Raw genomic sequence first — 11274 nt, 5'->3', positions numbered from 1 at the left:
CAGTTTGCATTCTCCCATTCTTCGCTGCCCTTTACGCCCCTACCCCCGAAATGGGAGAGGAAGTGTCATGTTACAACCTTGACAACGTTTAAACCTAGGCTTTTTTATTTTTTTATTTTTTTTAAGTTAATTGCAATATAATGTTTTTAAAAGACCCCCAAAGCACGCTGGTGCGATTTCTTAAACGCGCGCTGTCGGCGCCCCCCCCCCCACCCCACCCCATCCCATCCATGCCATAAGCCCGCCCGCACCTTATGCCTTTGACTGGCACGCGCCCAGAGCCCTGGCTCTTACATCTCCAAGTTTCCTGATTGGCTGCGGAGCAACTCCTGCTCGCTCTTTCTCCACCCTCATTGGGCGAGAGTCTCAGCCAGCGGTACTTCAAAGCAGGCGCTCCCCACACTTAGGCTGAGTTTAGCCGTCCAGAGACAGGAGTGTACTTAGCGCCAAGTGGGGAAATACAGCGGGGAGCGCCGAGGACGCTCGCGCACCCTCGCCAGCCTGCGCGCAAGGCAGAGCCCCCCTTCGGATCCCGCCGCCCAGCCGGGAGACTTGGCTATGGCTACGTCTATACTTGGGGTAAGTCGGGAGGCGCTTGCGTGCTTGAGGACCTCGGCTTTCGTTGTCTTTTTTTTTTTAATGGGCGAATGGACGACCTTAAAACTGTTGCTGTCGCCGCAGCGAGCAGTTTGCGGTTGCACGTCGGGAGAAAGAGGGGTAGAAGCACAAAGGTAAAATAAAGCTTGTCTTCTGGAGCCGGCTATTTAGATTCCAGTTGCTGTAAAGAAACAGCTCGTTTTTTTTGTTCGCCGATTTGATTTGCAGCCCCTGCCATGTTTTCCTAAAATTTCTGCGCGTTTCCCCCACGTAGGCTGCTCAGGTTTTCCCGGTTCGTAACCCACATCCCGCTCGACGTTTCTCTGCAGCGTAGTTTTAGACCTCGCCCTGCGTGGCTTTGGAGAGCGCATAGTTTTTGCTGTCGGGATTTTTACCATTAAGGCCGATTTGTTTGACCCACCACAAAGGGGAGGGGACAGGAGGAGATGAGAAAAAACGCATCGACTTAATCTTTTTTTAAAAGAAAAAAAAAAAGCAGACGCGCGATTTATTTCCGTTCCTTTTTTTTTTTTAAAGCATGGTTTTCTTTCTGCTTCTGTCGTGACTGCTCCCTGGACCCTTGTCATTAAAATAAAAATAAAAAATCGGCTCCCATCGTTTCCTGCTGGATCGCGGTGAAAAGCATGCCCAAATAATAAGAACGACAACAATAATGAACCCAGCTAGGCGGGATGCAATGACACGGGAGTCTTATTGGTTTCGTTTTGTTTTAAAGGTCGAGTAAATTGCGCGGAACTTTTCGCCAGGACGCCGTCGTCGTGGCTTTTGGGGCCTCCTCGGAGAGGAAGCCGGGCCGCGCCTGTTGAGCGCGCGTTTTTCCCGTGGCGGCGGATCCGGGGCTTGGGCGCGAGAGGCTGACCGGCTCGTTTTTGTGTCTCCCTCCCCTCCACAGGAAGAGCCACGCTTCGGGACCACGCCTTTGGCCATGCTGGCCGCCACCTGCAACAAGATCGGCAACACCAGCCCGCTGACCACCTTGCCGGAGTCGAGCGCCTTCGCCAAGGGCAGCTTCCACCCGTGGAAGCGCTCCACTTCCAGCTGCAACCTGGGCTCCAGCCTGTCCGGCTTCACGGTGGCCACGAGCCGCGGCTCGAGCGGGTTGGCCAGCGGCAGCGGCACGGCCAACAGCGCCTTCTGCCTGGCCTCCACGTCGCCCACGTCGTCGGCCTTCAGCAGCGACTACAGCGGCCTCTTCTCCAACTCGGCGGCGGCGGCGGCAGCGGCGGCCGGCGTTTCCCCCCAGGAGGCCGGCGGGCAGTCGGCGTTCATCTCCAAAGTGCACAGCTCGGCGGCCGACAGCCTGTATCCTCGCGTGGGCATGGCGCACCCCTACGAGTCGTGGTACAAGTCCGGCTTCCACTCGACGCTGGCGGCGGGCGAGGTGGCCAACGGCGCGGCGTCGTCGTGGTGGGACGTGCACACCAACCCGGGCTCGTGGCTCGAGGTGCAGAACCCGGCCGGCGGCCTGCAGAGCCCGCTGCACTCGGGCGCCCCCCAGGCCTCCCTGCACTCGCAGCTGGGCACCTACAACCCGGCCGACTTCAGCTCCCTCACGCACTCGGCGTTCAGCTCCACGGGCCTGGGCTCGACGGCGGCGTCGCACCTGCTCTCCACTAGCCAGCACCTGCTCACGCAGGAGGGCTTCAAGCCCGTGCTCCCCTCGTACACGGACTCCAGCGCCGCGGTGGCGGCCGCCAGCGCCATGATTTCCGGCGCCGCGGCGGCCGCGGCAGCTGGGGGAGGCTCGGCGCGCTCCGCCCGGCGCTACTCGGGCAGGGCCACCTGCGACTGCCCCAACTGCCAGGAGGCCGAGCGTCTGGGGCCGGCGGGGGCGAGCCTGAGGCGCAAGGGCCTGCACAGCTGCCACATCCCCGGCTGCGGGAAGGTGTACGGCAAGACGTCGCACCTCAAGGCGCACCTGCGCTGGCACACGGGCGAGCGGCCGTTCGTGTGCAACTGGCTCTTCTGCGGCAAGCGCTTCACGCGCTCCGACGAGCTGCAGAGGCACCTGCGGACTCACACGGGCGAGAAGCGCTTCGCGTGCCCGGTCTGCAACAAGCGCTTCATGCGCAGCGACCACCTCAGCAAACACATTAAGACGCACAACGGCGGAGGAGGGGGCAAAAAGGGCAGCGACAGCGACACGGACGCCAGCAACCTGGAGACGCCGCGCTCCGAGTCGCCCGACCTCATCCTGCACGAGGCGCGGGGCAAGGACTCCACAGCGGGGCCCAACGACTCGTAGTAGGGGCTGAGGGAGGGCGGCGGCGGCGGCGGCGGGAGAAGTTTTGGCGGGACAGGTTTTGGCGGGAGAAGTTTTGGCGGGACACGGACGCGCCAAGGAAGAGGCCGGAGGAGAGGAGAGAGAAAGCGCGAGGAGAGGAAGCGGCGCGCGCGGAAAGGGAGGGGAGGGGGACGCCAAAGGCAACCCCAGAAGCAGCAGCAGCAGCAGCAGCACCGCCACTTTGGCTCCACTCTTCCAGGAGCTTTCGAAAGGCGGTGGGAGGGGTGGGAGTGGGCGATAAAGGTGAAGCAGAGGGCGCGCTTTTTAGACTTTTTAAAAATAAATATATAAAAAGACTTGTTGGAGAGACTTGAACCCGGCCGGAAAGGGCAGAGACGCAGACAAAACAACCATTCAGAAATCAATAAACCACGACCTTATCTTCCTGGCGAACAGCAATAGAAGCGGCTGGAAATCACGCGCAGGCTCCCCTCTCCGAAAAGAAAAGGGAAAATCAGACTAAACCAAGCAAAATTTAAAGAGGGGCAAAAAACAAACAAACAAAAACCAACAAACAAACCATGAAGCAAACAAAACGACAACCCGCCACCCAGGACCCCATCAAGCAGCCCTTTGGAGTGGATTATTATAATATAGCTATACGTATATTACTACTGCAGACTAAAGCAAGTCGTAATCGACAAAGCAATCTACCACGACGCTTTTTCTATTTAAATATTGGAAAAGGAGAAATCGTCCTTTACACACACACACACACACTCAGACAGACACACAAACACACACAAAGGCTTAAGGTGAGAAATTAAACTGGAAAACGGTTGAGACAGTTTATCTCTGTATCATCAAACAAATGTATAAATAGGGTTTCAAAACACACACACACACACACAAAGGATTGCGTTCTCTCTTTTCCCCTTGTAAATGTCAATTCTAATAGGGATTTTTTTTTGGGAGGGGGTAATTCCTGAAATTCAGGGGAATTGTGTTTTTTTAAAAAGAAATTATTATGATTATTATTATTTCTGATGCACTTTGTGGAGGTCAGTATATATGTAAGAGATATTTAACATGTTGAGTTAACATTTCACTCACACCAGTAAGTTAAGGTTGTTTAAAGGAATTAAATGCGTTTATCTGTATTGAGGGGGGAGGGGACGACGACACTTGGCATAATATTTTCATTTTGGTATTATTAAAGAACTCTGAACAATGCGCTCTGGGGTTTCATTTCCACCCCACCCCCTGCCTCAGTCAAAGGACTTTCTCTTACTTAGATCGTTTTATCTCCAGGTACATGGGCTCGGATTAGGCTTTCAATTCTATACACACTAACTAAGGCACCAGGGGCCCATTGAATTCCATAGGATTTCCTTCTGAGTAAACACTCTTCCGGGTTGTGAGTTCCATGTGTTCAGGTCGAATGAAAATGTTGAATGCTATGAATGCTAAGGATCTGGTGTCAGCCAGGACCCCCTCAAGGACAATAGATAATCTGAATAAACCAAGTCCCCTTATTTAGGATTGCAGTTCGTATCCTTGTTGAAATCTCAGCAACAAAAATCGCCCGTTGATTTGGATGGGCTGCGATCCTAGAGCTCCTGGCGCAGCCGAGAGTGAAAATCCAACTTGTTAAGGCGACTTGACAGACATCGCTTCCCCAGAAAGGAATAAGAGACCCATCTTCAAACCCCATATCCGATCTTGAGGGGAGATTTTCATACGTGAATTGCCTCTTATAAGGAGTTTATAAAGATTAAACCCTGGGCCGACCAAGTATTTATTAAAAAACGAAGCCTGCAATGCCTCCGACAAGGTTGCTCAGGTTAGAGAGGAAGGCAGCCTCGGGGGAATAAATAGCTAGAGTCAATACTCCGGAAAAGACATTTCATGCCTAAATGAAAATCTTGTTAAATGTTATTAATTTTGACTTGGAGCACAGAGCAGCCCCTTGTGCCTTGTATTCCCTTATTAGAGATTCATGTCTTATCAAATATCTAATTAATCTCCTAGACATCATTTGTTCTGGCCAACTTTATCTCAGCTGGTCCGCGGGGAAAACCCTCAGAATATTCTCGGTGACAAAGCTTCCCTTGAAGATCCTTTTAATTGTCTAAATTAACTGCGCCGAATTTGCATGTCAAACGTGCTAAGGGCAACCTGAGATAAAATGTAAACGTTTTAAAAAGCCTCCCCCCAAACCAAGCACTTGATTTGATAACTGGTCCTTTTTTAATGTTAGGGAAGACAACTGGCTCCTTTCCCTTTTCAAAAGACAGTTGATCTATGCAAATAGTGAATTGGAAATGCTTGTGTGTCCCCCCCCCCCATGCAGTCAAATGGTCCTCGCCTGTTATTTGAATATCAGTGGCTCTGCTATTGAAAAGGTTCAAGGATGCTCTCTGACTTCTTTGTGATTACGCAGTGCAGCGTCTTATTCTAAAGGGGGGGAAAAAAACCTCAGGAATAATTAAAGCCTGGGATAAGGCCTGGGAACACATTTGGGACAGGAATCTCATTTAGACGGGCTCTTTCAAAATAAGGCACAGTTAAATTGACCAGAAGGCAATTATTGAAATGAAAATTATTTTCACTCCTTTTGTCTTCTGACCACCAACTTAACAGTCGCAGGATATCTTTTTTTTTTTTTAAGGGAAAATCGTTCCAATGAGATAATTGAGCTACTTTAAGGGGAAAGAGAGAGAGAGACTGCGATGGAGCAGAGAGAAAGAGGTTACATTGGAGGAGGGGGGAGGGGAGAAAGTTAATTTAGATTGCACGTTTCCAGAAAGAAAGGCGAAAATATATGTGAAGCCCCCTTTTTTTATTTCACGAAATTGGGCATGCAAATTCATGCAACCCAGCCGATCCTATCCTATCCTATACACCGGGTTTGCTGGCAAAAGAATCCCTGAATAAAAACATCTGTTGTGTCTAGCAGGGCTCGTATTTAGCTTCCCTCGGTAATTGTGCTGAAATGCACAGCCGCTGAAACCGGGGCTAGATTATAATGTCTCGAGCAGTATTGTGAACCGGAGTCTTTCAATGCAAAGCCGAGAAAGGGCTGCCAGAAGCTTATCTGCAGGAAAGGGGCAATTTTTAGTTTGAGCTGTTTATCTGTCTACCGGTGTTGGTGGTAATAATATGATTCTTATTTATTTTGTTTATTTGTTTCGCCCGACACCGGGCGGTGTCGATAATGGCTCCAGTCTCTCCCCACTCTGGCAGCAAGCTTAATTTGGGGAGCGTGGGGAGAAAGCGCATGCTAAGTGTGTGAATCTCTCCATACCCAAAGTCTCCACAATACATTTGTGTTGTTTATATTGGGGTTTTGGAAGGAGGAGAGGGAAGACAACGGCAGCTGGGGGGGACGGGGGACAGGGGACACGCTTGAGGAGGGGCAAAGTAAACAGAAAGCTTTATGAGCTACACAGGATGCAGCTTCCATCCCTCCCCAGTCAGTTGTGCGGTTGTTGTGTGGGGCTTGCCTAAGGAATGCGTCCTCGCTGGCTTGTTGGGCAGCAGGCAGCTTTGTTTGCGGTCTGTAATAAAATAAATAAAGGCAGATCAAAGGGCTCCCCGTCCAGGTCCACTTTTTGCCAGGCCGGGGTTACAATTCTCAGCTCAATGATCAAGGACCTCTTTGCATTCCTTTTGCTCCTTCGAGGTCAGGAAACGTCCATCATTTACAGACTCCCCAGAAACGGAGAAGGGGGAAACTTCAGAAGAGAGCTGCAGAGCCTGGCCGAGAGGGGCATAAGAAGGAATGCTAACTTTTTTTTCCCCTCTCCCCCTCCGGAGGGGGATATTTATCCAATAAGTGGAAACAAAATCTGATCATTGGACACATTGTTAGAACTCTCAGATTTTCGCAGTCCCGTGCGTGCGCTTATATGCACACATGAGAAAGGACCGAGAGCAGAGGAAGACTCTCTCCTTCTTTTCCATTTGGCGCTTGTCTTAGTGGAGAGACACCCCCGCCCTCTTAAAAGGGGATTTGGAGAGCCTAGACAAGGCACCGGGAAGGGGAAAAAGAGGCTGGGGCGGTGTGTGTGTGTTTATGGCTGAGCGGGATTGTGGGGGAAGAGAAAACTGCTTTAACTGGATGGCACGTGAGGTTCACCCAAAATACTATTTTTACTTTCTCTCACCCCCCCTCACCCCGGTATTGAAACACACAAGTCAAAAGAGGGCTGGTTTCACCACGCGGTTTAGAGCGGGGGGCATATGAACGCGCACCCTCCGGGGCTGGAGCCCAAAATCTTGCTTCCCTAGGCGGAGGACTTGCTGCTAAACAAAAACAGCAGAGGATGGCTGCTTTAGGAAGCAGAGACTGAAGTGGGGAAGGATCGCGCACTGCTTACCAGGGAGGGAGGGAGGGTATCTGAAGCCGATCTGTTGTCCTATTCAACCGGATTTCGCCCCTTATTTCATGCATGCTCCTTGGGGTTTTCTGCTGAAATGCCTCTGTGTTTAATTTTGTTCTATGAAGTTTTTGTGTGTGTGTGTGTGTGTGTGTGTGCTCATCCTCGTATAACCGCGACAGCTGATTATTTTTCATATCCACCCACCCACCCACCCATACACGCAGCAAGTTTATCTTCTAATTGATTTGCAGCCGTTATCTGTATTCACCCAAGAATCTTTTTTTCCGCGCTTAAAAAAAAAAGCAGATGAGGAAAATGCTGCAGAAAAATCCGGCCTATTTGGGTAATTGGTATACTAAGTGTTTATTTTAAGTGAGAATAATTTAGCTACAAATTTCCTTAAGGAATAACATTCTTAACGTATTAAAAAAAAAACCTTAAAACTCTGATTTGCTTTTATGTTTGACAGTCACTTTTGAGTCCTTGGAGAAGAGGAGAGGAGGGGAAGGAACCGGTGGGAGGGAAGGATTCTGATAATTTCTGACTCTTTGGCGCCATCTAGAGCTCGTTGGGGGAAGAGATTCCTTTCCGATTCATTCCGAAAACCGTCTTGTGTTATATTCTCTGTAAGAGAATTGTGGTACAAACCTCCACTTTTTCCTCCTCCTTTTTTTTGGGGGGGGGGCAAGCTGGCATCTCTTAAATCTATCTGCAACGAAGCAGCTAGGACCGAATGTTCAACCGATGCTGCTTATTGAATTCGTGCATTTGTGAACACTAATAAAAGCACATAAACCGAAAGGAGAAAAAAAAAAACCCCATTCTGACTCTGGGAGTCAGGTCATTGTTCCGTTTTTCTTCTCCTCTCTTTATGCATTCCATATATTAGGGGCATCGATAGGAATATTTCCATGTTTCTTAAGACCCCGGCGCGCGATGGCTGCACTTAAGGCCATTTCCCAACAGGGACTAGGGTTGGACAAGCGCGGCGTGGCCAAAGGCTCTTTCGCCTCTGTGCGCCACGTGCCGAGCGGTGCATTTTATTTGCAGAACAGAGAGAGGTTGAAATTAAAGCTCCTTCCTTCTTCCTTTCGCTAAGGACGTGAGAGCGCGGCGTTGCAGATCGATTTAAGACCTCGCGCGCAAAAGCTACGGATTAAGGGAAAGAAAGTGACCGTATTTTGCTGCCGCTGCCGCCGCCGCCGCCTAGGTATGGTGACTCCAGCTCCGCCGCCTGCTGCCGCTCCTTAAGACCAATTCAGAGCCTGGCGGCGTTGGTGCTTAAAGCCATTTCTATCCGCTTCCGCTCTCACAGAAATAATGGGGTGCTAATTCCACCAGAGTAAGACAGCTGGAAACACAAGAGTTTTTTTGGAGAAACGCCGCCGTGGTGGAAAAGGGTTGCTTGGCTCGAGATCAGACCTTCTGCTTCCCCCCCAACTTTCCCACTGCGCCAAAAAATATAAATGTTTAAATTTCCCCGTTAAAATACTTCCAGTTCCTCGCTTTTAAGCTTGCATTAGACGTCGCAGGAGGCGCAAGAACCGCTTGCAGGCAGCTCTTTGCGGCGCACTGCAAATATAAGGCTCAAGGAAGGAGAGAGCAGCTTGGGAAGATCAGAGGAGGAGGCTGACTTTTCTTTCTTTCTTTCTTCCCCTCGCTCTGTCTCTCTCTTACCCCCCCCCCCTCACCCCGCTTCGCCCATTTGGAAAAAGCCAAGCGGACGGAAACCTTTGATTCCCCCGCCGCCTAGCCAAGAAGAAGGGGAGGCCCAGGCGTTTTGGTGCGGTCAGCTATGTAAACGTGGCTGCTCGGCTGCACAGCAGGCTCCGCCTCCCCGCCGCCATCCTCTCCCTCGGCGCAGCCCAATGAGTTTGGGCTTTTGCCTCGCTTGCTGCCGGCTTAATATCCGTCTCCCCGCGCTGCCTGTTTCCAAGATGTGCTAATTACTACTTGGATAGCAGGGGCCCAAAGTCCTTGTCCATTACCCTACTACAAAGTAGGGCCTTTTTGCTAGGGGAGGGGAAGTGGGGGGGGGGCGAGATTTATTTTTTTAATTATTAAAAAAAAATGCCTTTCAGCCTAAAGCTGCCTTACCTGAATGTCATAATTACAGTAATTATGTACATCCAAATTACATGCTAATTAAATTAGAATCAAATCGTTCTAAATCGAAATCAAATGAGGTAGCGGGAATTAATCAATGACAACATAAATAGAGAGCTTCCTTAGGGGATATTTATTGTAACGATCCAAGAGGGAATCTGAGCCGAAAAGTCACCTGTTTATTTACTTTTCAATTAGTAATAATTTATGCTTCTTCGCCGTCTAAATTTCGAAGCTGTCGGCTGATTCCGCGTGCCCCTCCCCCCCAGCTTCCATAAATCAAATAGAGCATCAGACTGGGATGGAACCGTCTAAGACTCCATCAGAACCTCTCTGAAATCTGGGGACACCCAGGCCAATAAAAGGGAGCCCTTCTCTCTCGTTGTCCCATTGAGCGTATGTAGGAGCTATAGAGGGCACCCTAGGTTTTTCTTTACCGTCCTATTAAGACTGAGCTGGAGAGTTGCGGAATGGAAACGCGCACTATTACGCGCCAAGCACACAGACACCTTTCCCCCTCTCCCTCCCACGTTCGCCAACGCATTCACACCTACTCCGTGCTGCAGAGACGAATCAAGCGGATTTCCATCCAAGAGCCCAATTCCACTGGGAACTGGTCAAACACACACACACATCCCGATTTTCTCGGCCAAGTACATGACTGAACGCCGCTAGTGTTTGCGCGCCTTGGGGCACGCTGCGATCGATCCACAAACCGTTTTTCAAGTCGTTAGCCGCCATCCACAGAAGTTGGACGGGGCGCAAGTGCACAGGACCCCGATCGTTCTCCAGCAGCTCTTCAGTGTAGGATGGTGTGTGTAAAATTGTTATGGGAATAGCGTACCCAAACTTGGGGTGCCTGGCTCGCACCCCCTTCCAGGTCCAGGCTTTTCACGTGGGGACACTTTTCCCTACCCCACGTTCTTTTTACCAGTCACCTCGGATCATCAATGACATAGACTCGATGGTGCAAACCTGGAATGGCGGGGTTTGCGAGAGATCCCAGTCCGTCCCCCACCGCCCCAATAATGTTTCCTCCTTGGGCCTTGGCATGCCCTAGGAGACGGCAGCATTGCAGTGCAATCCTATGCATGTCTACTCAGAAGTAAGCCCCCGTGAGGCACCAGTTGACTCGGAGACAGTCGTCGTTAGCTCAGGCTGCAGCCCCATACGTGCTTTCTTGAGCCTAAGTCCCCCTGAACTCAGTGGGAATGACCTACCTACGATTGCCCCTTCATGGATCACTGCCTTGTCGTGGCGAAGGGGCTTGTCGTGGAGGGCACAAGGAGAAGGGGAGGACAGAGGATGAGATGGTTGGACAGTGTTCTCGAAGCTACTAACATGAGTTTGGCCAAACTGCGAGAGGCAGTGAAGGATAGGCGTGCCTGGCGTGCTCTGGTCCATGGGGTCACGAAGAGTCGGACACGACTGAACGACTGAACAACAATAACAAACCTACGATTGCGCATAGGCTCTAAAACACCGGCCCTGTCCTTTTCTCGCTAAGCGCAGCAGCCAGCCAACTCTTCTTGCTTTCTGCTGCCCAGACGAGCTCAAATTGCCGCCGGGTCGTGTTTGACTGTGTGCAGCAAATGGAAGGACGGGTTGCTCTCCAGTCTCCTTGTCTTTTCTGCCGCCTTTCTCCACCTCGTTCTTCCTCTCCACTTGCTTAAGTATCTGACCCGCCTCCCCGGAGAGCAGCAGTGGGCAACTCGGCCCTCCTCTCGGGGGAAATGCCAAGTAGTGGTGGTAACGAACCATTGCTTGTTTATTTTATTTTTATTATTCCACTCCCTCCCCCCAAAAAATTATCCCTTCGAAGGCTGAGGCACAAGGCGCCTTTTATTTTACAAGGCAACAACAAAACAGCCGGGTGTGTGTGTTTCTTTTGGTGAAAACACACCACGCCGGGCTTTCACCGGCTGAAGCGAGTCTCCTCAG

At 50.9% G+C, this 11274-nt stretch overlaps 1 protein-coding gene across 1 annotated transcript; it reads left to right on the top strand.

The window, feature by feature from the left end:
- Positions 1 to 305: 305 nt before the first annotated feature.
- Positions 306 to 3067, top strand: SP9 (Sp9 transcription factor). Its single transcript, XM_033167878.1, has 2 exons — positions 306 to 579; positions 1511 to 3067. The coding sequence occupies exons 1-2, from the start codon at positions 559 to 561 to the stop codon at positions 2861 to 2863; spliced, it is 1374 nt and encodes a 457-aa protein (XP_033023769.1). The 5' UTR covers positions 306 to 558; the 3' UTR covers positions 2864 to 3067.
- The last annotated feature ends 8207 nt before the right edge of the window (positions 3068 to 11274 follow it).

Source organism: Lacerta agilis, chromosome 1, assembly GCF_009819535.1.
Source record: "Lacerta agilis isolate rLacAgi1 chromosome 1, rLacAgi1.pri, whole genome shotgun sequence".
Lineage (NCBI taxonomy): Eukaryota > Metazoa > Chordata > Lepidosauria > Squamata > Lacertidae > Lacerta > Lacerta agilis.
This window is presented reverse-complemented; position numbering and strand designations above follow the sequence as displayed.